This window comes from Tarenaya hassleriana, unplaced genomic scaffold (genome assembly GCF_000463585.1).
Source record: "Tarenaya hassleriana unplaced genomic scaffold, ASM46358v1 Cleome23, whole genome shotgun sequence".
Classification (NCBI taxonomy): domain Eukaryota; kingdom Viridiplantae; phylum Streptophyta; class Magnoliopsida; order Brassicales; family Cleomaceae; genus Tarenaya; species Tarenaya hassleriana.
The window spans coordinates 2063922-2090513 of NW_010965625.1; the positions used below are offsets into that span (position 1 = coordinate 2063922).

The 26592-nt window shown below is 36.9% G+C and overlaps 4 protein-coding genes across 5 annotated transcripts; 3 read left to right on the top strand and 1 right to left on the bottom strand.

The window, feature by feature from the left end:
* Positions 1-11024: 11024 nt before the first annotated feature.
* Positions 11025-12832, top strand: LOC104815337 (serine/threonine-protein kinase At5g01020). Its single transcript, XM_010543690.2, has 4 exons — positions 11025-11539; positions 11635-11770; positions 11866-12002; positions 12091-12832. The coding sequence occupies exons 1-4, from the start codon at positions 11144-11146 to the stop codon at positions 12748-12750; spliced, it is 1329 nt and encodes a 442-aa protein (XP_010541992.1). The 5' UTR covers positions 11025-11143; the 3' UTR covers positions 12751-12832.
* Positions 12833-14531: 1699 nt separating this feature from the next.
* Positions 14532-16424, top strand: LOC104815338 (RING-box protein 1a-like). 2 transcript variants are annotated; one of them, XM_010543692.1, is made up of 6 exons: positions 14532-14726; positions 14837-14887; positions 15001-15060; positions 15810-15881; positions 15990-16046; positions 16213-16424. In XM_010543692.1, the coding sequence occupies exons 1-5, from the start codon at positions 14591-14593 to the stop codon at positions 16025-16027; spliced, it is 357 nt and encodes a 118-aa protein (XP_010541994.1). In that variant the 5' UTR covers positions 14532-14590; the 3' UTR covers positions 16028-16046; positions 16213-16424. The 2 variants fall into 2 exon arrangements, with proteins under 2 accessions (XP_010541994.1, XP_010541993.1); XM_010543691.1 differs by having other exon boundaries at positions 14533-14726; positions 15990-16424.
* Positions 16425-19540: 3116 nt separating this feature from the next.
* LOC104815339 (subtilisin-like protease SBT1.8) lies at positions 19541-22566 on the top strand. The gene is made up of 2 exons (XM_010543693.2): positions 19541-21231; positions 21658-22566. The coding sequence occupies exons 1-2, from the start codon at positions 19596-19598 to the stop codon at positions 22317-22319; spliced, it is 2298 nt and encodes a 765-aa protein (XP_010541995.1). The 5' UTR covers positions 19541-19595; the 3' UTR covers positions 22320-22566.
* Positions 22567-22753: 187 nt separating this feature from the next.
* Positions 22754-25724, bottom strand: LOC104815341 (proteasome subunit alpha type-6-B). Its single transcript, XM_010543694.2, has 9 exons — positions 25526-25724; positions 25302-25396; positions 24885-24966; positions 24638-24734; positions 24454-24512; positions 24197-24279; positions 23472-23567; positions 23237-23296; positions 22754-23042 (listed from the first exon to the last, which is right to left on the bottom strand). Exons 1-9 carry the CDS (start codon positions 25599-25601, stop codon positions 22950-22952), a joined length of 741 nt encoding a protein of 246 aa, XP_010541996.1. The 5' UTR covers positions 25602-25724; the 3' UTR covers positions 22754-22949.
* Positions 25725-26592: the final 868 nt, after the last annotated feature.

Here is a 26592-nt window from a genome sequence, read left to right on the forward strand (position 1 = left end):
ACTTTTTGCCGAAGGAACATGTAATTCTCTTTTTAAAAATAATATTATATTTTTCGGTAAAAAAAACTTAAATTGATTGGGATATATTCGTAGATTATTATTGAGAATATTTGTTAGAAATCTTGGAGGAAAACAACGGAAAAAAGGAGAATGAAATCGAATCGAGAGACCAGATATCTCTTCAAGGTGTGTAGAAACTTTACTAAAACCGTTATTCCATCTGTTACGAGTAAGGACTACCAGAATATGATTCTGAGATATAATGAAGAGAAATACGTTCTAGAATTGTTCGTTCAAAAACGCACAGACAAGAAAACATGAAGAATGAGATGAACGAAAGCTTTCGGAAGAGTTTTTGGAAGAAACTACTGAAAGTGCTCACAAAATCTCTCAAAAGCTTTCGGGAGTATTTCCGCATAACGTCGTCGGGAGAATCTCTCAATCCCGAGTCACGGGTAAATGTATATTAGTCTCTAGCGGGAATCACTCCCGAACCCGTTCCATAGCATGTGGAACGTTGGCGCGGTCATAGAGTAACTGTAAGGTTTCCTCATCCCGGAATAGTCGAATCACTCAAGGCTATCCCGTGAATCATCGGCTCCAAGCTGGAAACGGGCGATCTCACATAGAGTAATCATCAAGATATCACCTCAATCCCTGATTACAAACACACACTCGACCTTACTCCGGCCCTCTGAAGTAAAGGCTATCCCGTGAATCATCGGCTCCAAGCTCTGCCCATAGGCGAACAATCACAATCACACCTCCTCAATATGAAACTCGACCCGGATCAAGGATCATAAAGAGGAGATCTCACATAGAGCAATCATCAGGATATCACCTCAATCCCTGACTACATACAAACACACGTTCGACCTTACTTTGGCCCTCCGAAGTAATGTCTCACGCCATGCCAGCTACCCGGGTCCCCAATCATAAGCATCCATGCAAGAGTCTCATGTTAATCACACATACACACGATCTTGCTTCATATTCTGGTAATCATTCTTATTCCAATTCATTTTACGATTTTATCCCTCGACCCAAACAGATCGGGTTCCGCCCATCCCGGATTACTAATCTAGCTCATTTCGAGGGTTTCCTTATCGTGAAATGCTTCTGTTATGGTTTCATGAGGTTTGGGTAGGAAACAGGATTAGATTGATCAAACGGGGGTCTGAACCGGGTCACTTGCGTCGGATCTCACCTAATCCGGCACTACAGATGGAAACGGGTGAAAAAGGGTCTGGACCGATCGGTCTGGAGGCTGGACCGGTCGGTCTGGAGGGGTTCGTTGACCGTTGATCGAAACCTGGTCCGTTCGAACCAAGACTTCAGTTCGTTCGGGCTGAGGTATCTACACTGGACGGTCCAGATATCCAGACCGGACTCAGGTCATCTTCTTCCTCACGATGCCTGCAACCCTAGACTGGACGGATCATGCCTGGACCGATCGGTCTAGGCGAACCAGGGATTTCGGACTTCGAATTTTCTCACCAAATTCATCAAATTATAGCTCAAAATGATCCTTGAAACATTATGAACTCAAATCTAAGGTCAATTTCATACAAAGCGCACTCAAAACATACAAATCTCAATTTTCAATTTGATTATCATTTTTGAACTTAATCCGAAACACTCACCTAAGTTGATTTTGAGTTGTGGGCTTTGTTGGGGAGGGTTCCCAGAGTTGATTTCTGTATTGTTTGATTGATTTCGACTAAATTCGAAGCTCCAATCGAAGCTTGAATTTTCGAACTCGAGGGAAAACTTTGAGAGAGTGTGAGAGCGAAAATGTGAGTGTAGGAGACAAGAGTGAAGGGGAAAGTTCGAGCAAGGGCATGTGAGTTGCGTCCGGCCAAGCAGGAGATGTCACACGCCGGAGAAACGTCGGATTCGCGGTCGTGACTCAGCAGGAAAAAAGGCGGCACGTGAATCTGGTCTCGTCTCGTCGGACCGAACGGTCTGGGTGCGCTGACCGGTCAGTCTTCGCGTAGACCGATCGGTTTGGCCAGTTTTCGTCTCTCTACTTCGCTCGGTTCGGTTCAAACCTTTGAATTGGCTCGGATTAGGTTCGTTTCAATATTCTAGAGTCGTTTTTTGGCTCATATGAGATTTCCTAAGTCTCGATGTAGGAATGAAAATTTTATGGGGTATTACAGCCCATGTTTAATCTAACACGGCCGTGTTGCAATTAACACTGCTCGTGTTACCTTTGACATAACCCGTGCTGAATCTAACACTGGCCATGTTGAAATTAACACGCCCGTGTTATGACTCGTGTTGAATTGATGTACTTAAATTTCACTATTAAATACAAGTTTATACTTCACCAAACATATGTATATGCTTTACCAAATCATACTATATCATTTACGAATATATAACTCCTCCACCATATCTATAATACATAAAAATATTAACAAGAGAAATACCGCCATATTATTTGAAATATCACAGTATGGTGAGGAGTATATCATTTTTTTGGAAGATATTTAAAGTTTGTGTAAACCTAAAAATATACAGTAAAAATGTAAATTTCTTGTAATTTCTCCGTAGAAAACCGAACGTGAAATAAGCATTTAAGCCTTCGAAAAGAGGATTTTGAAATGATAAAAAAAATTTACATTTAATTAAAAAAATTTGGAGTTCTTTTTATTTTGCACGTTTTTATAATGGCTTGGAATGTCAGGTTCATGATATGAAGAATATCATCATTGCATTAAAGTTGTCTTTGGTTGTTCATCCTCTTGCACTTTCATTTTACTAATAAATATATATAAAAATTTGCATATTTTTATACCTAAATGACCCCACCAATTAAAGTTAGAACTTTTTTACTATTGTAATCCACCCTAAAATATTTTTCTAACTCTAATGTAAAAACTTATTATTAATTTTATAACAAAAATAAGAATATCTATTTAACTACTAGATTATTAAACTTATTAACCAAAAGTTGCTAAAATTGTCTTCTTCTTTTTTTTTTTTTTATTATGGGATGTGATAAGATATTAGAAGAAGAAATGGGTATCTGTATAATATCTAATCAAATCATCAGGATCTAGAAATAAGTTGAATGAATATATTTTTCAAAAACTAAATTAACTTATATTTTAGAGAGAAAATATCGTACAAAACTAATATGAAAATCAAATGTTATTTTTTGATAAAATTTAATAATATAAACTAAAAATAATCAAAAACGAAAAATAAAGAAAATAAAGATGAAACCCCTTGATTACAAGCTTTTCAAGCCGTTGCCTTCTACTTCCACACGTATAAAACATGTTTGTTTTACTCTGAGGCCTACCACATGACTTACAATTGTTTTATCCAGTACGTTATATATATATTCGAGTTTGATAATTCTATGAAAAATAATAATTTATATATTTTGTTACCTTAAGAACCCAAATATTTAAACTGCATTCTTTGGTTTAATGTAAAATCATCCCGGTCTCATCGTCATTTCCCACCTATAAGTTTCAATATGGTAAAAAAAAATATATAATTTGCAATTCGCATCCATCCAAATAAATAAATAAATAAAATTAATATGATATATACGCATATACGTACGTATGTAATTGTATATTCAAAATGTTTGGTGAAAATCCAGAGAAGAAATTAGGGCAGCAGTAGTTGTAGTTTTGTTGGATTTGTTCAAAGCCTTTTTCTTTGACATCTAGAAACTAATAAAATGTTGGAATATTTATTTTATTTATATTTCTTCCAAAGAAGATTAAATTTTTAGTGTTTTTGCTATGATTTATAATTATAAACCAATATATTCCATTGACTATAATAGAAAGTATTTCTGTTATTGTTTTACATAATTAATTTTAATAAAAACTGATATTTTTAATTATATTTTTATAACTATAACAGAAAAATAAAGATTTATATTTTTTTCGATCTATATACGTGTGTATATATATAATGACATATAATCCATATGTATTTAGACGGCCATTCATGGAACATGTATTATACATTATAAAAAATTATAGAAGGTGAAAGTTTGTGGAAGATTAGTCTAAAATGTCATTATATAACTTGGTCGATATAACCGCGGTTTTGGACCATGGTTTTACTCTAATATATCAAATAATTTGAACAAATTTATTTTCTTATTTTTTTAATCACCTTACTTTTTTTATTTGTTTTTTTGTGTGTTCAATGTCGAGGCAAGAGGTTTATATATTGAAAAAAATACTTACTATTTATTACAAATTAAAGTTTTGAGTTATCGTAGAAATTTTATTGTTAACACATTTTTTTTATATTTTAAACTTTTTAATTACATTTTGTTGAAACAATATTATTTAATTATGTCAATGTCCGATTCTCACAATTACCGAAAAACAACTCTAACATGGCAAATTGTGCGAGATTAAAAGTGTTTTTCCCAATTTTTAGGAGTTAAAACCCTAAAAAAATCTCCAATTATGATTTTTTTATTTCGTTTTTTCTAAAAATCTGAAAAATCAATTTTTTGAAAAAATAATGTAAAATCCAAAAACTATGTAGATTTTAGGGATTTGTTATTAGATTTTTTATTAAAAAAATTATTATAATTTTAAAGACAAAAATACTTATTGTTTTAAAAATAATTTTACATTATACCTATTTCTATATAAAGACAATATTTTTTTTTATCATTTTTACTATAATTCATATCTTTTTTTGAAAAAAAAGTTTATAATTTAAGATATATAATTCAAATTTTATTATTAAAAATATATATTGTAATCTTCTTATTTGTTATTACCAGTATTAATAAATATGATTTTTGTTTTAATACTAAAAACCCTTTTTGGTAATTTTTAAATATAAAATCTAAAACCAAAAAGTAAAATATTATTTTTACCAATCAAAATTTCTAAAAACTGTAAAAATTACAAAAATCAAAAACCAAAAACTAAAAACCAAAAATCAAAAATTAAAACCAAAAAACCAAAATAAAAACTATTACCATTTCAGGCCTTAGCTCATTTGTGAATAATTTCAAAAGAATATATTTTTATCGTAAACCATTTTGAATTAAGAATTAAAAATAGAAAGTATGTAACACATAATTATTGAACTGGATTATGTTAGGAAACTATTTAAAAATATTCATAAAATCGTTGTTAATTTTTTGAAAACGTACAAGTATACACGTTTCCGACAAATCTAACATAATTAAACAACACAATCTTAAACAACGCAACATTCAATTTATCTGTCGTGTCTTTATACATTCATACATACATACATATATGTGGATATGGATATTTTACATGTTATTGTCGAGAATAAAAAAAAATCTTCCAAGCATTTTTTGCACCATTTTTTTTTACCGATTTTTAAGTTTTTAAATATTTTTCATTTTACCCACTCTAACTAACTCCTAATTTTAAAATTTAAAATCTAAATCGATTTTATAAACTCTAAAATTTATATTATATGTTTAAATAAATACTAAAAACTACCACTATAAATTCTAAATGTTAGAATTCATATTGAATGGTTCAAGATTTAGCATCACTTCAACATTTAAACAGTTTTATGATCAATTTAGAAATTTGAAAGTTTTATGATTCAATTACGGTAAGATATACCATTAGTCTCAAGGCAAAATAAATGAAGTGGGGGACCCACATAAGGAGATGTCAACTCCATAAGAGAATCTCCCAAATATTAAAAAGTAATTCGAACACGAACAAGTCGTCTCTTCGGACAACGCGGTTGTGTTCCTCACCTCGTTCTTCTTCTTTTTTTTTTTGTACACACACACACACACACACACATATATATATATATATATATATATATATATAAAAGATAATTTTTATTTTATATTTGATGTAATTTCTAGAAGCTTAAAACTCTTGCTTGTTGCAGTTCTACCAAACTTTTAGGGGGTGACTGGTTATACCGCTCCCAACCGCAAACGGAGCAGTTGCGGTTTCTGGCGGTTGGTGGCGGTTGTAAAACTGACTGGTCCAACCGTAGCGAAACGTAACCGCAATAAAACTTCAAAAATCAAAACGCTGATTCTCACCTGCGTTTTAGCAGCGTTTCATAGCGTTTATAGAAAAAGACCAAAATACCCTTGAAAATAATAAAACCCTAACTCTCTTTTTCTTCTATTCTTCTCCTATTCTTCTCGCATGTCTGTCCGTAGAAAACCTGTGTTCGCATCGAGCCGTCGACCAAGCCTCTAGATCGTCGGAACTTACCGGAGCTCGCCGGAGTTTTCCGGACTTCGTCATCTTCGTCGTCTCTTGGTATGTCTATGTCTCTATTTTATGTTTATCCCCTTTTCTCCTCTGTTTTTTTTTTCCAGATTTCGTTTGAATACTTGGATTTATCATTTCATTTGAAAATCCCAGTCGAGTTCACATAATATACTTTTACACAAAATGGGTTTTGTGGGTTTTGGATTCTTTCCTGGATGTAGCATTTCGTACGTAATGGATTTTAGATTCTGTTTTGGTATGAAATGGGTTTTAGATTCTACTTTGGCCATGAAGTGTGTATTACGTAGTTGAAAATATGGATCTATTTTTTTCTTACCTATGGATTTGATTCCTTGTTTCTCCTGTACCTGAATGCACGTAGCCAAGAAGTGTGATTTATGTTTGTGGGTTTTGTTTTGACTTTTGAGTTTTGAAGGACACTATGGTTGTAGAACTGTGTGATGTCAAATGCAAGTGTTTCTATCACCGTTTCTTTGTGCATTTTTTGTTGATGCTTGAGAAATCTGTACAAAATTGTGTATTTCTAATGATTAATGTTGTTTTGTGAAATGTAATTTTTCTCTCACATTATAAACTTTTATTATGTTCATGGGCCTTCATGAGAATGAAAGTTTACAACTAAATATCAGCTTGGGATTTGAGTTTTGACATTGAAGCGTGTTTTATATTTGTACTCAAGACATTGATGATTTTTTTTTTGTATTATGTTTCAGATTTGAGAAATCTAACGATCAATCGACAAATATGGCATCGGGAAGTGAATCTCATAAGAAGGTAAATACAATTTAAAACCAGAATTTTGTACATATTCATTGATTTTATTTTCTAAGTTTCAACTTTTTGTGATGTTTATATTTTTTTAGAAAATTCTTTGGTCGGATCGGATGACACGTGTTATGCTAGACCTCTATATACTAGAGAAAGAGGCTGGACATACAAAAGGGGGAAATCTAAGTGAGGTTGGAAAGGCGAACATGACTAGAGAGTTTAATAAAATACTTGGAATGAATTTGACTTATGGAAAAATTAAGAATAGGATCGATACTTTGAAAAAAGACTATTACATCTATAGTAAGATCACTCATGGGGCGACTGGTCTTGGATTCGATCCGGTGAATGGAACTCTTCAAGCCCCCGATCATTGGTGGAAAAGCAAAATTCAGGTGGATTTATAAAACAATGTTTTTCTATCAAATATCATTGTTATCGAGTTATTCACAAATTTTTGTTCTTTTTTCTTTTTCAAGGTTTATCCCGAGGCTGAAAAAATCCGAACAAATCCTTTGAAGTTTATACCACTTTTGGATGTGGTTTGTGGGGATGTAACTATAGTAGTTGAGAAATCATGGCAACCACGACGTGGTTTGGACTATCACGCTCCACCTATTCCCATGGAGAATGAAGAAGGTAGCGAAGAGAATGAGATCCCAGCAATGCAAGATTCTACACATGGTCTTGCAGATATACATGAGGCACAATCAATGTCGGAGATGCCAAATTCTTCAAACAGGTCTGATGCTGAGGCACCTATCCGACCATCTAGTGGAGCAAATCTGAATATGGGTCAAAAGAAAAAGCGCAAGCGTACACCAATGGAGACCCCAATCGAACGCATTGCTAGAACCATGGAAGAGCGCAATGTGTACTTGGAGCGATTGACATCGAGGCATGAAGTGCAAGTGCAACAAGGGCCTTCAATTGAAGAACGCATGGCCAATGTTGTGAATGCGATTATGGCTGTACCTGATTTGGTTCCCATGAGTCCTCTCTATTGGGCTTCTCTTAATTTAATAGCGACAAATGAGATAATGCGGGGTGACTTTAAAATGAGATTTATATACACACGTATTGGAGTTCCGGGTCGTGCACACGATACAAAGGTATTAACAGAGTGTGCAAGACACGATGAATTTTTTCCATTTCCGGACTCAGGACAATATTTTCTCGTGGATTCTGGTTATCCTAATCGGAAGGGTTTTCTTGCTCCTTATCAAGGTGAACCGTATCATCCTAATCACTTTTCTGGACGTCGACCAAGAACTATGCGTGAGTTGTTTAACAAGAGACATTCTTCATTGCGTTCGGTAATAGAGAGAACATTTGGAGTTTGGAAAGGCAAATGGACAATCTTGAAGGGTCCCCCTCGGTATAGTATAAACGTACAAGAAAAGATTGTTGCAGCTACCATGGCACTGCATAATTTCATTCGAGATTGTCGTGAAGAAGATATAGATTTCAATGTTGCCGAAACTACTGAAGATTATATTCCCGAACCCACTGGAAACACATCTCCATCACGTTATGATATGGATGATGACCGATTCTATGATGCGACAGCGGATGACTATATGGCAAATGTTAGAGAGGGGATTGCTAAAGAAATATGGGATGCGACGAATTAATATTTTTATTATGTTCTTTTTTTCATTTCAATTGTCTAATACATTACGTTTTATACAAAATATTTTATATATATATATATATATATATTATAGACGACTTGTTTAGTATTATGATTTGAATTTATTTTTTGATATTATATTTTACTAAATTTCATTATCACATGATTATAAATTTTTTAAATTTATCAATAATTATTTTTTATATTTTTATCAAAAATTATTTTTTAATTTAATATAAATTAAATTGATGGAATTTATATTTTAAAATATTTTATATAATTATTTATAAATTATATAAAATATTTTTTATCAAATGATAATATAAAATTAACTGTAATTGATTTAAAAAATTATCTTAAAATCATGTACTTTTTGGTAATTTATATCAAAACGCAACCGCAACTGTGTACAACCATTCACTTCTACTCGCAACCAACCGCAATCGCCACCAACAGTCATTTACAAACCAGTCAGTACCAATCGCCTACAATCGCTAGCAAACACTCTGAAAACGCTATCACCCGCAACCGCAACCGCTGCGGTATAACCAGTCGGGCCCTTATCCTAAATCCGTTTTTCAATTCATTTTTTTTTTTGTGTGAAATTCCATCTCGTTTATTTCCTTATTTGACTGAACCATATATTGACTGATTTTCTTGGTGAAGGGGCAGTGAGTGCCCCTTCTTATGAAAAGTTTTCAATTGAATTATTTTTTTTCAAATTATTTTTTTATATAAAATGTTAGTTATATTAATCACATTTTTGAATTTTTATATACATATATATAAATTATGCAAAAGATAATTCCCATATAGCAACAATCTCTAAAGACAATTAAGGGGGATATTTACGTAAATTAAACTAAATTATATTGTAATTTAATAGAGTTAAACAAATGACCGATTTGATTGCATGTTTTTTTTTCAAATATTTGCGTGTGACTGCTATAATCAGTAACAAGGTTTAAATATTCTTAACCAATTATAATGTCTAATATATTAATGAAGAAGTGTTCCAAATGGCTTTATAAGCGTCATAATAAATTCCAATATTTTCATTATTATTATTGTTACTATTAGTGACTTATTATCATGTCTGATTTGAACATTTTTTTCAAATTTTTTTTTCACTGCTATGGTAATCAATACCATCATTATATAACACCAGTTGTCTCTAATTGCACAGTAGTCATAAAAAAGTGTGACGTTTTACGTAATGTAAATACAAATTATTGCAACTTAATTAAGAGATTAACAAAATCAAAAGACAAGATGACAGTGAATTTCAAGATAATTAAATGCCTTTTTCATGAATTATATATATATTCCTACGAGTATTTAGCCAGTTTGTTCTATTACACTTGTACCAGATGAGGTCGAAATTTAATAAAATCTTTTTAAAAATATAGTTATAAAATTTGGGAATTCTGTAAACTAATATTTTTCTCTAACGTGTTTGATTATTAAATTAAGATAAAGGATATCCAAATATTAATTTATAGTTTATAGATTAAAATATAACTATTCGATAAAAATATCAATTTAATCGAAAAAATAGATTGTTTATGGTATCCATCGTAGTTTATCAAAATAATATCGCAATTTTTAGCATGATAAATTTTTTATAAAAAAAAACATCAAGTTGCCAATTTTCTTGACCCGTGAAAAAACTTTTCCAGCTTGCAGCTGCTCTGATGAGCATCAATATTTTTTTTTAAAAAAAAAAGAAAAAGTCTTTGGTATTGGAATTCGATTTCATACACAAACCTAGTGAAATTAGAATATTCCATAATAATTAAATTTCTTGATTATATATATAAATATATATATGTATATGCTATTTTCAAAACCACAGAAGACTAAATCCGAATTTTAATCCGTTATGATGAATATTTCGTCTCAAAAAACTCTATTTCAACGTCATTATTATACGAATAATCATGAATACAGAAAATTGATTTTTTTCTCATCCAAATATTTGTACAATTAGGAAGAAAATAATGCGTGATTTGCCTTCATTTGAACCACCCACTACTGCAGACTCATGGACTGACCAGCAAATTTATAAAATATTAAATTAAAATAACAACTCTATTACCGCATTAATTACATAGTGAAAACATACATGCGCGTATATATATATATACACACACACGTGCGAACACACCATAACACGGCTAGAAGAAATAGATGTAATCAGTAATTCCCAAGTTGCAGCCCTCTTTATGTTGAATTATTATTATTTTTTAGTAGGAATAAATAAATAAATTATAAAAATTGTGCAAAATAGAGTAGTTTGGTGGATTTGAATTTGTATATTATAATATAAAGTTTTAATTTTTGGTCTCACCCATCTTCGGCGTTCTTTAAAACGAAGCATATCTCATTGGAACACAAAGCCAAACGAGAGCCAACAAAAGGGGAAGAAGAAGACTCAGAGATTCTCTCTCAGAAGCTCCAAAAAAAAAATAAAGGGAGCGGAAAGCAAACATCAATGGCGGTAAAGAAAATATCTTGGAGATCATTCGTGGCTGGGTGTTTCCAAGATCCAAGCTTTGAAAGAAAATCTTTCAAGAAACCCAGAAACGAGGTGAAGAAACAGAGATCGTTTCAGAGGTTGTCGATTCTGGACATAAGCAACCCGAGTTCGACGACCTTGTCTGAAGATCTATCCATCTCTCTCGCCGGTTCAGATCTCCATATTTTCACCCTCTCGGAGCTCAAAATCATCACTCAGAGCTTCTCGTCGAGCAATTTCCTCGGCGAAGGAGGGTTCGGACAGGTCCACAAGGGCTTCATCGACGATAAACTCAGACCTGGTCTCAAGGCTCAGCCTGTCGCTGTGAAGAACCTCGACCCGGACGGTCTTCAGGGTCACAGAGAATGGCTGGTTCGTAGATTCTTCGATTTCGTGTTTTCATGGTGGATTTCGTTGTCGTGAACTCGAGTTCGATCATTGATTTGTTGGTGGGTTTTTTTTTTCAGACAGAGGTGATATGTCTCGGACAATTGAAGCACCCGAATCTGGTGAAGTTGATCGGTTACTGCTGCGAGGAAGAACACAGGCTCCTCGTCTACGAGTTCATGCCTCGTGGAAGTTTAGAGAATCAGCTCTTCAGGCGTGAGTGATCGATCTTTTCTCTCTTCCTCTACATTTTATGGATTTAGATCCAAGAACTAAAAGGGCTTGATCCGAATCGTGGCATGATTCTTCAGGATACTCAGTTTCGCTGCCATGGACGACGAGGATGAAGATCGCGCATGGAGCTGCAAAGGGTCTTCAGTTTCTTCACGAAGCTGAGAAACCCATTATCTATCGCGATTTCAAAGCCTCGAACATCCTGTTAGATTCGGTAATTAAGCACTTAATCACTCTCGATGACGCTAATTAATCCATTTTTATAGCCAGTTCTTACAGTAAACTTATTCAAAACTCTACAGGACTACACGGCAAAACTCTCGGACTTTGGGCTAGCCAAGGACGGGCCGGAAGGAGACGACACGCACGTATCGACCCGAGTCATGGGCACTCAAGGCTATGCGGCTCCAGAATACATCATGACCGGTCACTTGACCGCGAGGAGCGACGTCTACAGCTTCGGCGTCGTGCTTCTCGAACTCTTGACGGGTCGTAGATCGGTGGACAAGAAACGGTCTCAACGGGAACAGAACTTAGTCGACTGGGCTCGCCCAATGCTAAACGACCCGCGAAAGCTTTCGAGGATCACGGACCCTAGGCTCGAGGGCCAGTTCTCGGTGGCCGGTGCTCGAAAGGCCGCGGCTTTGGCTTACAACTGTCTCAGCCACCGACCGAAGAACCGACCCACGATGAGTTCCGTCGTTGCAGTTCTCGACGACGTAAAGGATTACAAAGATATCCCCATGGGACCCTTTGTCTACACCGTGTCTTCCTCGCCGGAGATCGTCGCCGGAAGAGACGTGAAGGAGGAGGAGGAAGGTGGTGGTAATCACAAGAGGAAGAACCCCCGGTCTCCGGCGGATAAGTCTCAGGTGAGCGACGGCGGAGGAAATCACCGGAGAAATTTGAGGAACGGGTTGAGTTCGCCGATTCGTAGTGAGGTTGGTGGTGAACGGTACTGACTGAGTTTTCTTGGGTTGTAAATGTTTTTTTAATGTGAATATTTGTTTTTTTTTTTCAATTTCGGAAATATTTTTTATTTTATATTATTATTATTCAGTTGTTGCTAATGTATTATTTATTATTTGTCTGATCAAATCAAGAAAGCAATACGGTCCAAATTATTGTTATTTTTTCACCGCAACTTTGTAACCAAAGGGTTTCGTCTGATCAAAGACGCGTTTTAGATTACAATTATTTTTGTTTCAGCCCATATATAAATATATACACCATACAGATCACATAAGTATATAGAACATTGTAAATAGTTTATTTATTGAAAATGATCTATATTTGTGAGGACATATACAGCTTGATTGGCCATATATGCGTGTGTGTGTGTGTGTGTGTAAGTTTCCATATCAATTTGTGTTGGGTTAATAATAATTAAGTAATATATGAGTGTTTTAGATTCTAGATATTTATATAAAAATAAAATCTTACCAACTTGATATTGATTGTTTCAAGAGTCATATATGACAGATCAGCCATAGATATGAAAATCATTTGTGTTGTCCATATCTGATCATATAAATGCCTACTTGGCTTCCACTAAGCCAATTTTGTATTCTGTAAAAATCTAGATCATGGATATTTTGATTCCAAAATGCACAAATCCATTTGGATCTAATCAAATATTTTTATCATATATGGATGTACTCTAATTTTAAAATTAACTAAATATCTCTTTTTGAATTAAACTAATCGAACTCAAAACTAAATATAATAAGTATCAAATTATATTGAAACAAAAACGTATTTAAAAATTATTTTTTTTTATAATTAAAATAGAACCAACAAAAGAAAAAATATGGCGTGTCCTAACAAAGGATTGGAAATAATCCTTTTTTAATCCAATAATATACATTCCACTTAAATTCAAAATCAAAATCAAAATCCGATATTAATTGTAAAACTTGATTATGATATTAAATTGGTAATCCATATGACATAAAAAGTTGGAAGCATTGATCCAACGGTGTGTGTGTATATATATATATATATATATATCATATGTCCAAATCTCACGTGTTTGATCCAAATACACAAACTGTGTTCTTAATCAATATCTATAATTTTTAATTTTTTGTTTAATAACGCGCTATCGTTATAACATTCACAAAAACATGTCAAAATATCAAATTCCTCACTAATATCATCCCAAAAATAATGTACAAAAACTTGAAAAACAATGTTAAAAAATGGATAAATATAAACAAAATTTTATTTTAAAAGTATTGGCGGTTTGCCAAAAAAATAAGGAGGTTGTCTAATTCTTTCGTGTCTGGTCAATTTAGAAAAACTATTTTTTAATAATTTGAATATAAAGAAAATATTTGAAATGAAAAACATTACAAGTCAGTTCTATTTCACAACCAATATATTTTTTTTCCTCAAATGATAACGATATTTATGAAGATCTATGCGAAGAGAAATCATATTAGTAACAGATTGTACAGAAAATGAAATTAATACATCACATATATGAATGTAATTATAATAATTGAACACGAAATATCTTACAAATTTAAATTTAACAAAATTAACAGTAATACTCAAAACATTTTGTGCAAAGCACAGTTATAGGTCTAGTACATTACATTGATCGGAGTAATATCATTATCTAAATTAATTTTACTGTTAAACCGAGTTGAACCGGAAAAATAGAAAACCGATTTGAACCGATTAACCGTATACCGAACCGACCGACGTGCGCATAGCCTCGCTGTGGCTTAACAGAGCAACCAACAGGCAAAAAGAGAATTTCTAGGGATTGTTCACCTTCTGCGAGCGACGGCGACAATGGATTCCGATATTACGATGGTTCCCGCTGGCGAAGGCTCTACCGCCGCCGCTTCCTCCTTGCCGTCTTCTTCCACCAAGAAACCGAAACGATTCGAGATCAAAAAGTGGAACGCCGTCGCCCTCTGGGCCTGGGGTACGTTTCACCGAAACCCTAACCGTATCTCTACGTTTTGTTTTTTTGTTTCGTTCCTCGTGGTTTTTCTGGTTTTAAATCGGTGTGAAATCGTGGCTTGATTTGTGTAGATATCGTCGTGGATAACTGCGCGATCTGCAGGAATCATATCATGGATCTATGTAAGTTTGTGATTCCCTACACGGGTTTTGCGATCTGTGGTTCTGTTTTCGTTCGATTGATTTTCCAAAACTAGCGATTAAGAATTTGCGTATTGTATTGTTCTCCTGATCAGGCATCGAGTGCCAGGCGAATCAGGCAAGCGCAACGAGTGAAGAATGTACTGTTGCTTGGGGTAAGGTCCTTAGAACTCTGGCCATTTTGATAACTCGCCAACTGTGGAAGCTAAGTTTGGAGGTTTACCATTCTTCTGAAGAAAATCTGAAGTTTTATCTGCCTCGGGCTTTCTAGATTAGCATCATAGCGTGACAGTAATTCAGAGTTGATCGTAGTAACATTATATAATATATTGGAGTTTGATCATGGAAGGGCCGACTTGGCTCAGCGGTAAAACCATTTACCGTGGGGTGCGTTACTATAAACATTATCATCCAATTTGATACCATTTCTTGCTTCTTTTGATGGGATATTCACATATATTTGTTGCTGAAGACATTAGTTTAAGGTTTAGTGTTTCCGGTATCCTATTTGACTATTTCATTGTCAGCTAGGATTGGTTTCCCTTTTTTTGAAGCTGTTTGAACTTCTTGATCCGATCACTAGGCACATGGATTTGGTAGAAATTGTTATCTTTTCATATCAGTGGCCAGTCTGCTCTGTGGTACATGAAATGTTCGCCTTATTCTTCTACCAAGAATATGGTTTCTGCTTTTGTTTACTATGGTCGTTTATTTCCATGTTGTAGCTGTGATGTGTCGATGCAACGTTGCCTTCTCGAGGACTAAAAAACATCTAAAGACTCACCTATTACATGCATTTGTACTACTATTTCTTTCATAGGTTCAGTTCAGTTTTATTTTTCCTCCTTTGCTGAACTATGATCTGTACAATGCTAAAGATTCCTGCTATTTGCATATGTTATAGGGGTTTGCAATCATGCTTTTCATTTTCACTGCATCAGCCGTTGGCTCAAGACTCGTCAAGTTTGCCCCTTGGGTATGGTTTAGCTTCTCCATTGCCCACCCACACATTTTTTTTGGATTCCTCATTTGAACAGAATGGTTATCTCATGATTATGTTTCCGATGTCGCCTTCTTGTTGCAGATAACAGCGAGTGGGAGTTTCAGAAGTATGGGCATTAATCATTCAGCCGTGAAGAAGGTATCGATCATCTGGTCCTGACTCCTCTCACAATGTTCCATAAAAACCTGTGCCTCCAAGTTTCGTTACTGTTTCCCAAAAAGAAAAAAGAAAAAAACAGGGTGTTTCTAGCAAGGTACACGTACACGAAATAGCTATCTTAATCGAGTCTTGATATTCTCTTCAGGGATCTGGTTTAAACCTGGGGGACTGGGAATTCAGAATGATGTAGAAAAGCAGGCATGCCGGGTTTTGAACCTATTTTGTTGTTGTTTTTGCGGTTTTAGTACAATGGAAATGGAAAGCGTGGGTGTGTGGTTTGGAAACAGTAGTTAAGAGGGTACACAAATGATCTTCGAGATAGAAAACAAGTGGTGAAATGAACTATGGTTTGGCGAAGTTGGTCTCTCTTGGAGGGTTCTGAAACAGAAAAAAGAAGGACCTGCGACGAAACAAACAAGCGTAAATCGTATAAATTTGTTTGAGTCTTGCCCTTAAGTTTCTGGCTGTGTTTGGACATGCGTTGGGCAGTCGGAGCGCAAAATATGACAGGGACTCTTTGGGTGGCGAGAAATAGGGTTAGGTGCCCGATTCTTTAAGCGTATCCTATCTTGGTTTTGTTAGGTTCGGGTATTCGAACTCGAAATCATAACGAACCAGAGAGATGAGAGAGTACGATCGATGGATGGACCATCCAGGTGCGAGACCGTAGATAGACGGACGGTGCAATTGAGTGTAAGATTGAGATGTTCGATCAAAAGTTGCAACGATGCGTGCCGTGATGTCAAGTCGAGTCCTTGAGAGTAAAAAAAAAAATCCCACTTAAAATACATTTTTTCGTTTTTGCGCTCGCAACGAGGGATGAGGCGATGAGCGTTTTAGTTGTTAACCCAATAATCCAACCGGATAAAATATAATTGTAATTGAATCGAATTCAATATAGTTATGATTTTTTAAAACATGAACCGGATAAAATATAATTGTATAGTTATGATTTTTTAAAACGTCCGAAATTTAAAAAATGGAATGGTTATAATTTCCCAAGCCCAAAATACCCAACCCAACAATAATGGGCCTATCTTTCCATGTTTTAGGATCTCATGTAACGTAAATTTCTTTGAGTCCTGCCCTCAAGTACATAGAACTTTGGAAAAAACTTGGATATGAAATCCCAAATTTGTTAAGCCACGGATCCTCGGGAGTAAAAATAATTCAACTTTAGTCTAAGCTTGAGGAGGATAAATTGTAATCGATATTTGTTCGTCGGTTTGGCCAGAGATTGTGGTTTAGAGGTACGACTATCGGTTTTGATGGCTAAGTTTTAGGGTTTTTAGACTCGGATGCATATATTTATCTATTTGTCTCCATGAAAAAGCTCCCCATTATATTTGATTAAATTATCCAAAGTGCCCTTTTCTTGCACCATCCCCACAAAATTCACTATTTACCCCATTCTCCCCACAAATCTCATATATCAATGATACAACCTCTTCAGATACATTTTTTTTTTTGGTTTTATGCCGGTGGCCAATTGGTCATTAATTGAATAAACGAATCAAATCGAACTAGATAAAATATAACCGTAATCGAATTGAATCCATCATAAAAATCGAATGGTTATGATTTCTCTAAATTTGAACGAACCAAAATCGAATCAAACTGATTAAAAAAGATAACCGCAAAAACTGATTTTTTTTTAAAAAAAATAAGTTTTTTACAATATAAAAAATCCTAACTGAACCAATTCGAATTTTATATAAAATCGAATAGTTAGAATTTTTCTATAACCGAAATAATCGAATCCGGATATAAAAGAAATGAAACCGAAATGATCACTCTACTAACAATAATGGACCTATCTTTCCAAAATAGAAATAAGACGATCTATTGTAGGATCTTATGTAATTTGTGATATGACCGACCTCAAATGAATTTGAGAATGAGAAGACGTTGTTGTTATTGCATGTAATTTGTGACCTAACTCAATTATGTGTGCACTCACTTTTATTGCATAATCATTGAACATGTACTCATCATCCCATGAGGTATAGATAAATATCTAAATTTTGATATCCAACCCATAATATTCAATTTTTGGTTTAATAACCGGGTTCTAATAGCTCATATATGTTTTAAGAAAAAGCTTATTCTTAAACTAAAACTAAAACTAAAACTAAAAACCCCACGTGATGATAAGCAAGAGATTAAAAAGGAAAAAACAGACCATGCTAACAAAAGATACTAACTACAAAGAAGTTTGAATAAGCCGCGAAAGCTGGGGGAGAAAAAAAACTGGTAAATAAGAGAAAAAAAAATCATGGGCCATTATTGAATTTCAAAAGACAAAAAAAGGCGCAGAGAAAAAGAAAAAGGGACGCGTGAACACGCGCTTTTGTCCCTTTTCCTTTTTAAAATTGATTTTGATTAAGAGAGAGAAAATACCGAGATATTTTTATTTTTGATAAGAGTTCGGTTCGATTGTATTCGGGTTATTTATTTTGATTATAGAAAAATTATAATCATTTTATTTTTATATCAATTTTGATTTTCGATTCTGTTCAATTTGGATTGGTTCAGTTTTTTTAGCAAAAATTTTATTTTTCAAAGGAATTTTTAATTTTGATTTTTATTTTTATTCGGTTCAATTCAGATACAATTATTTTGGATTTAGAGAAATTATAATCATTCAATTTTTATATCGAATTCGATTCGATCATAGTTATATCTTATTGGATTTGGGTTGGTTAGCTTATTCGGTAACTAAAATGGTCATTTCTCGTTTTTTAGGATTTGTTTTTTTGGTTGAATATTTGTTTTATATATGAAACACATAAATATGAAACACAAATCAAATCACATAAATAACTGATAATTATATATGAATTATTTTGACTAAAAACTAATTGATTATTATTTTATAAATGAATATAAAAATAAAATTTTTAAACTAATTTATATAAAATAATTTAAAATAATATTTTTTGTTGATAAAAATAGAATTCATATAAAAACTAAGTAAAATACAAAAATGAAATCAAATTATAATAGATATTTAAAAAAAATAAAGAGACATTAAATATTTCGCTTTCAGACAACAAAGGACGACGAAAGGGATGGCATATGGAAATCTATCCGTTACCACTGTTGTTGCCTTGGCTTGGACCCTCTCTACCACCATTAAATATTTATGTTAATTCATCACATACATATACCATTCTATTTTCCTTTTGGAATATATATTACATTTGAAATATGTAATAATATATATATTTTTTATTTAAGATATACACCTCTATTTAAAAATTTTATTTAATATTTCGATTATTTTAACATCGAATTTAAAATTTACAAATTTTATATTAATACAATTTTACATTTGCGTTGAACGGCGGAAAAGAGCACCGACGGTGGCATTTTCCGTAAATAAAAGCCGAACGTGTAGCAAATATTTCGAATTTAAAAATAAAAAGCCCTTCCACACTTTCCTCTGTCACTGCTCTCCTTCATCCTCATCCTCTCTCTCTCTCTCTCTCTCTCTCTCTCTCTCTCTCTCTCTCTCTCTCTCTCTTCATGGGTTCTTTCTCCGTCGCTCTCTGCTTTGCTGCTCTCCTCCTCCTCCATGCGGTGGCCGGAGCCGGCAGACGGACCTACATCGTCCGCATGAACCACAACGAGAAGCCCGAGTCCTTCTCCACCCACCATGACTGGTACTCTTCTCATCTCCACTCTCTCTCTTCATCCTCCTCCTCCGGAGATGACGAATCTTCTCTTCTCTACACTTACACCTCCGCATTCCATGGCTTCTCCGCCGTTCTCGACCCGGATGAGGCCGAGGCGCTCCGCCGATCGGACCCGGTTCTCGATGTGTTCGAAGAGACTGTGTACTCGCTTCACACAACTCGAACTCCCGAGTTTCTGGGTCTCAACTCGGAGTTCGGGTCGTGGGCAGGGTACGGTGCCCAGGATCTCAATCAGGCCTCGTATGGTGTTGTCATTGGGGTTTTGGATACCGGAGTTTGGCCAGAATCTAGGAGTTTTGATGACACGGGTATGCCGGAGATCCCGGCGAAATGGCGAGGGGAGTGTGAATCGGGTCCCGATTTCGATCCGAAACTGTGTAACAAGAAGCTAATCGGAGCTCGAAGCTTCTCCAAAGGGTTTCAAATGGCTTCCGGAGGCGGATTCTCTAACAAGCGTGAGTCTGTGTCCCCACGCGACGTCGATGGTCATGGAACCCACACCTCCTCCACTGCCGCCGGATCCGCCGTGAGGAACGCGAGCTTCCTCGGCTATGCCACCGGGACGGCTCGTGGGATGGCAACTAGGTCGCGCGTGGCGACGTACAAGGTGTGTTGGAGCACTGGTTGCTTCGGATCTGACATCCTCGCCGGCATGGACCGCGCAATCCTTGACGGCGTCGACGTGCTCTCACTCTCCCTCGGCGGCGGATCCGCTCCGTACTATAGAGACACCATCGCCATCGGAGCTTTCTCGGCCATGGAAAAGGGCATCTTCGTCTCTTGCTCTGCCGGCAATAGCGGACCCACCAAGGCCTCCATCGCGAACGTCGCGCCATGGATAATGACCGTCGGCGCCGGAACCCTAGACCGCGATTTCCCGGCGTACGCCGTTCTCGACAACGGAGACCGAATCAAAGGAGTTTCTCTCTACAGCGGTGAAGGAATGGGGACCAAACCCTTGGCTCTGGTCTACAACAAAGGTAACAGCAGCTCGAGCAATCTATGCCTCCCTGGTTCGCTCGACCCGACGCTCGTACGTGGCAAGATCGTGGTCTGCGACAGGGGACTGAACGCTCGTGTAGAGAAAGGAGCCGTCGTTAGAGACGCCGGAGGAGCCGGGATGATACTTGCGAACACGGCGGCGAGCGGCGAAGAGCTCGTCGCCGACAGCCATCTGTTACCGGCGATGGCGGTCGGCAGGAAGATAGGAGATCTGATAAGGGAGTACATGAAGTCCAGCAAGAACCCGACGGCGGTTCTGGTTTTCAGGGGAACAGTGCTGGGAGTCCGACCATCGCCGGTGGTGGCGGCGTTCAGTTCGAGAGGGCCGAACATGGTGACGCCACAGATCTTGAAGCCTGACGTCATCGGTCCCGGAGTCAACATCTTGGCCGGGTGGTCGGAGGCCGTGGGACCCACCGGTCAAGAGAAGGACACGAGGAGGACTCAGTTCAACATCATGTCAGGTACTCCTTTCAACGTTCTTTTCATCGATGCATTAAACCTAAACGCATTAATAGTTCTTCTTGACTACTTGTGCTCTGCTCATGGAGTCTTCAAGATTCAAATGTTTTCTATGTTTTTAATCAAACACGTGAAGATGGGTACTCATTAAATGTTTCCAAAGTTGCTACTTTTGGAAACTGTTGCGCTGCATTCATTGGAAAGTTGCTAATTTTGGAAATATTTTACTGTATTCTGGTTCCAGAATCTCTCAGATTAAGCTTTGCAAGTTAGAAAACTTGAGAAAAGGGTCTGACCAAATCTCTCCATAGTAATTTTATTTAACTTGAAAGTATCATAACCTTACAAAATCAGGGATCTTTTGAATATAATTTCACATGTTGCGATTTTGCTAATGGAATCTTGTGGTGTTCTGTTCATCCATGAAGGCACTTCTATGTCATGCCCACACATCAGTGGCTTAGCCGCCTTTCTGAAAGCTGCCCACCCTGAATGGAGCCCTAGCGCCATCAAGTCTGCGCTCATGACCACAGCCTACAACCTCGACAACACCAACTCGCCTCTTCGTGATGCCGCCGACAACAGCCTCTCGAACCCGTGGGCTCATGGCTCGGGTCACGTGGATCCTAAGAAGGCTCTCTCTCCAGGCCTAGTTTACGACATCTCCACGGAGGAATACATTAGGTTCTTGTGCTCGTTGGACTATACCCTCAATCACATCCAGGCTATCATCAAGCGTCCAAACGTAAATTGCTCGAGGAAATTCTCCGACCCTGGTCAGCTTAACTACCCGAGTTTCTCGGTTTTGTTTCGGGACAAAAGGGTTGTCAGGTACACAAGGGAGCTGACCAATGTTGGTGCACCTGGTTCGGTTTACAAGGTGACAGTTGATGTGTCGGTTAGCGTTTCGGTAACGGTTAGACCGAAAAGGCTCGTGTTTAGAACTGCGGGAGAGAAGAAAAGGTACACGGTAACGTTCTCGGCCAAGAGGGGAGTGAGTGGTGCAACTGCCGAATTCGGATCTATCACTTGGAGCAATTCGCAGCATCAAGTGAGGAGTCCTGTGGCATTTTCTTGGACACGGTTTTGAGGGAAGACAGATCTAACATATCCGTTCTGTGGTGTTCTGGTTCGAGATGGGTAACTGACCAAGCCTTGTTCATCGGCCTTAAGCAGTTCAAGACGGGCGTTTCAGAGATCGCATCCCAAGAAGTTGGGAGGATCCGGTAATAGAATTTGTATCTGTCGGAAAGCATTTCCTTTGATTTTCCAAACACTAATGTACGAGAATTTGTACTTGTCAGAACGTGTAATGCCAAGTCCATTTGATTCATCAAGAATATACTGCAATAGAATTATTATGAAAACCTAATTGGCTAATATAAAAAAACAAAAAATCAAATCCAAACAACATTTAAAACGAACCTTAATGGCAATCAGACCGAAACCGAAATATCCAAATTCTTTTCAGCTAACTGATTCTTTGCGGAATATCAATTAAAAACAGAATAACCAGAGATTGCATACCACTGGAGAGATGGAATATGACCTTAACCAAAACAAGTTCTCTGCCCCATCAATCTTTCTTGCATATGATAAAGAAGACGAAAATGTCCGAAATGATCTTAAGCATACGTGATCAGGGCTATGTCCGGAACACAGATTTCTCAAACTATTAATCGAACCCGGAACATAGTTTTTTAATGGGGGAATACACTTATCAGTCTCGCTCACTAATGGCGGTCAAGTGCTCGTCGATCTCCTCAGTCGTCAATGCACGGAAGACAGGACTATCCGCTCTTACAACTCCAACCTACCAAGCCACAACAAGGGTCGGTTTACAGAAGGAGATACGGATGATACACATGTTGTCATTCACAAACACTGTACATCGAGCATCCAAACGAAACACTTGTCGCTGAAGAAGATGTTTAGCTAAACAGTTACCACTTTCGTGCTAAACATAAACAACGAAGGGCGCATAGGTGAAGAGTGGAGAATGGATACCTCAATTTCGGTAGCCTTGAAGTCTTCTTGAAGAACGGATTGCAGAGCAGAAATTGCAGTCTGGAAAAGCACAGGAGCGAAAAAGTGAATAACCATGTACAAAACCGGAAAAGCAAATAGTTTCTCTATAGACCCGTCAAGCTAACATTTTGATATAACTTGATAGTCCACTATTGAATCTATGTTATGCACATTGAATTGACAAGCTAAAAACAGGAGGATAGGCCATAAGTACCTGCACTGTTTCATCATATGTGAAAGCAGGGTTCTCTTTCATTTTCTTCTCCAAGAAATTGATTGCTTCTTGCTCCTTCATTCCAACGCTCGTTGCCTGCATGATATCTCTTCTCAATTAGTTGCTAAAGAACATATGAAAGCCATCTCCGAATTCAGGAAGCAAAGAAATCACAGATGCGATTAAGTAAGCTCATGTCCCGAGAATAGCTGTTCACTTTAACAGCATGTAGAATTGGTGAGTAAATGGCTTTCGAAGCAACATCTCTCGCATGTATGTAATTACATAGTAAAGATTGGTTGATGTATCACTTTTTATTCAATTTCATGGTGAAGCCAACAGATTGCAATGAACAAAACGAGCCCCAAAAAAAGGTAACGGCTTACTCCTGATTATTCCAAATAACTAATATAATTATGTAAAAAGAATGACTGAGAAAAAGTAAGACTCGTACATATTCTCTATGAAGAGTTGGCCCAGACAACATCGGTTTAGAACCAAAATGCAAAACTAATACAAAATGGTAATAAAAAGTTTCCGCACAGATTGTAGCCTGAAATAGTCTATTTCTTCTAAGTTTCAATACCGTGTTCTTTAAGACCAAGAGGAAAGTGGACATTTATCAATAACGTTTGTGCAGCCAACATAAGAAGGTAAAAACTATAAGCACATGAGAAGATGCAAGGCGGAAGATAAATTAGCCATAGCACTAAATGCACCATTACCTTGTGACCGTAAAAATGTCCAGCCGGATCACACTTGTAAAGAAGAGGTCCTTTCTCTTCATCAATACCCAAAACCATGGCAACTTCACAAACAGAAATGGAACGAGAATGATGCTTCAGTCAACTAATAACATAGATCTAAATGCCGAACATCAAAATCCAAGCACAACATGGCAAAAAAACCCCAAAAGAACAGTTACACATGACACATGTATAGGTAGATATGCATAAGATAAAAGATGAAATGGCAAACACACCGACTCCAAGGGGTCTCATATAAGCGTGTTGAGTGTAGACCTGTGACTTATCAGCAATCCTGTCAGCCACATACTTTATCAGTAACAGAAGCTGATAGGCGATAGGTTGATAGAAAATAACTAAGAGCCAGTAAAAAGATGATATATAAGACCAAGACCACCAAGTTTATCCACATAAGTATACCACTTAGCAAGAATATCAACGGGCATCTCATATCCATATCGGAATCGAAAATCAGCAGCCTCATTCCTAGCTTGTTGAACCAAGGACCTCGCATCGGCTGGAATTCCATCCAAAAGTAAATGACTTCAGAAACATCCATTGCAACATAATACATGCAACTAGATAATACGTGTTTGTGTTCGTCGAATCTGACGAGCTTCACAGATTTGTTCACAACATAGAGAAACAAAGGGTGAAGCATACAGACCTGTCATGCCAGTGGCTAACAATCCGAGGTACTTGGTGATTGGGAACAAATGAGTGACACTAGACTGGTCTAAGAGCTTGTCCTGTAGAGTTATAAAACATGAGACTTGCATAACTTAAACCCTGTCGGATAGAAGAGGCAAAACCCCCAAATTCACCAAACCCTAACTCTTAGAAATGTACAAGATCTCAAGTAATTCGGTACACATCAAAACCATCGCTTGAGCCAAACCCTTAATCGCTGAGAAGAATAGAACCCACATTTTCCAGAACTTTTAGTCGAACAGTTCTAAATGCAGGAAACCCCAAAGTAAACAAAATCCTCAATTTACAAATTTGACCCATAAAACAAGCAGATTCAAGTTTTGCATCCGAACGAGAAACCCCAAGGTTATCGAATCGAAGAATGAGGACTCACCGGGACTTTCTTCTGGGTGACGACGCAAACTGAATCCTTCCCTCGAACACCGATCGAAGTGATACCAGCTGCTTTCACCGCCTTGAAGGCATATTCTGCGCGATTTTCATCGAGGGCACATCAGTTTGATCGGCTAGAAAACGCGAGAAAGGACATTTCTCGGACCAGAAACAGATTCTGAAAGAACAAGTTGAGGGAGAACGAAGAAAGGATCGATTACTGACCCACTTGAAAGAGACGACCCTCCGGAGAGAAGATAGTGATGTGGCGATCGTACCCACCGCCGCTTCCTCTGCTCATCTTCTCTGTGTTTCGGACGATTCAATCAGAAAGAAACCCTTTTCTTAGTTCTTCTGAATCGGACTTCGAGCTTTTGCCCTGTGATCTATATCAAGGAAAACGGGAAGGAAGCTTTGTCTCCAAGACAGAACAAAATGCGAGGCGAAAATATAATATATCCAACCCTTTACTCCCCAAAGTATGACTTAATTACAGTTTTGCCACTCCTATCTTGGTATATTGATTTGGTCTCTCCTAAACCGGCTTGGCCCGGTTTTGTCTGATAGTGTTGAAATGAGAAACCCATAAAAATGGAAAGTCAAAACCCCACATGGGGTATATACATTAGGATGATATTAGTTAATCTATCATGTGGGAGATATGCTCGAGATGGTACCAATCTTCAAGCGGTGATGGTTGGTTTGTCGGGCGATCTCTTCGTAATACCAGCATCGTAGTTCTGATTGATCTGTCGATCTTTTGGCGTAAAGCCTCGGGAGATTTCTGCATCCTCTGGAATATCCTATTATTCCGTTTTTTCCCGATGACCTCTATCGTTGCCTGAAGTAGGCATTTGGCAAGCAGACGTCTATGCCTTTCGGTGTAGTTGCGGCCATTGTTGATCCAGTTTATGACTGATTGTAGTTAGTCCGGTGGATCAGCCCAGATTCGAGCCGCTAGGCAACCCCAGATGGCGGAGCTGACGCTGCACTTGAAGAACAAATGAGTGTGAGATTCAGTCTCCAACCCGCACAACACACATGTAGGTGCTACCTACAATCCCCAGCTGCTCAATCTGTCTTTCGTGGGTAGGCGATAGAGTATCGCTTCCCATTGGGCAAAGGATAAACGCGGGATAAAGTGATTGAACCAGACAGCAGAATCCCATTCATTGGGTGAGTCTTTCTGCCTGATTAGGTGCCAGGTTTTCCTCGTGACAAAGCAGTGGTCATATATGTTTTCCTTCTGCTTCCATAGCACTGTGTCCTCTCCTCGTTCCTCGTTTGGGGGT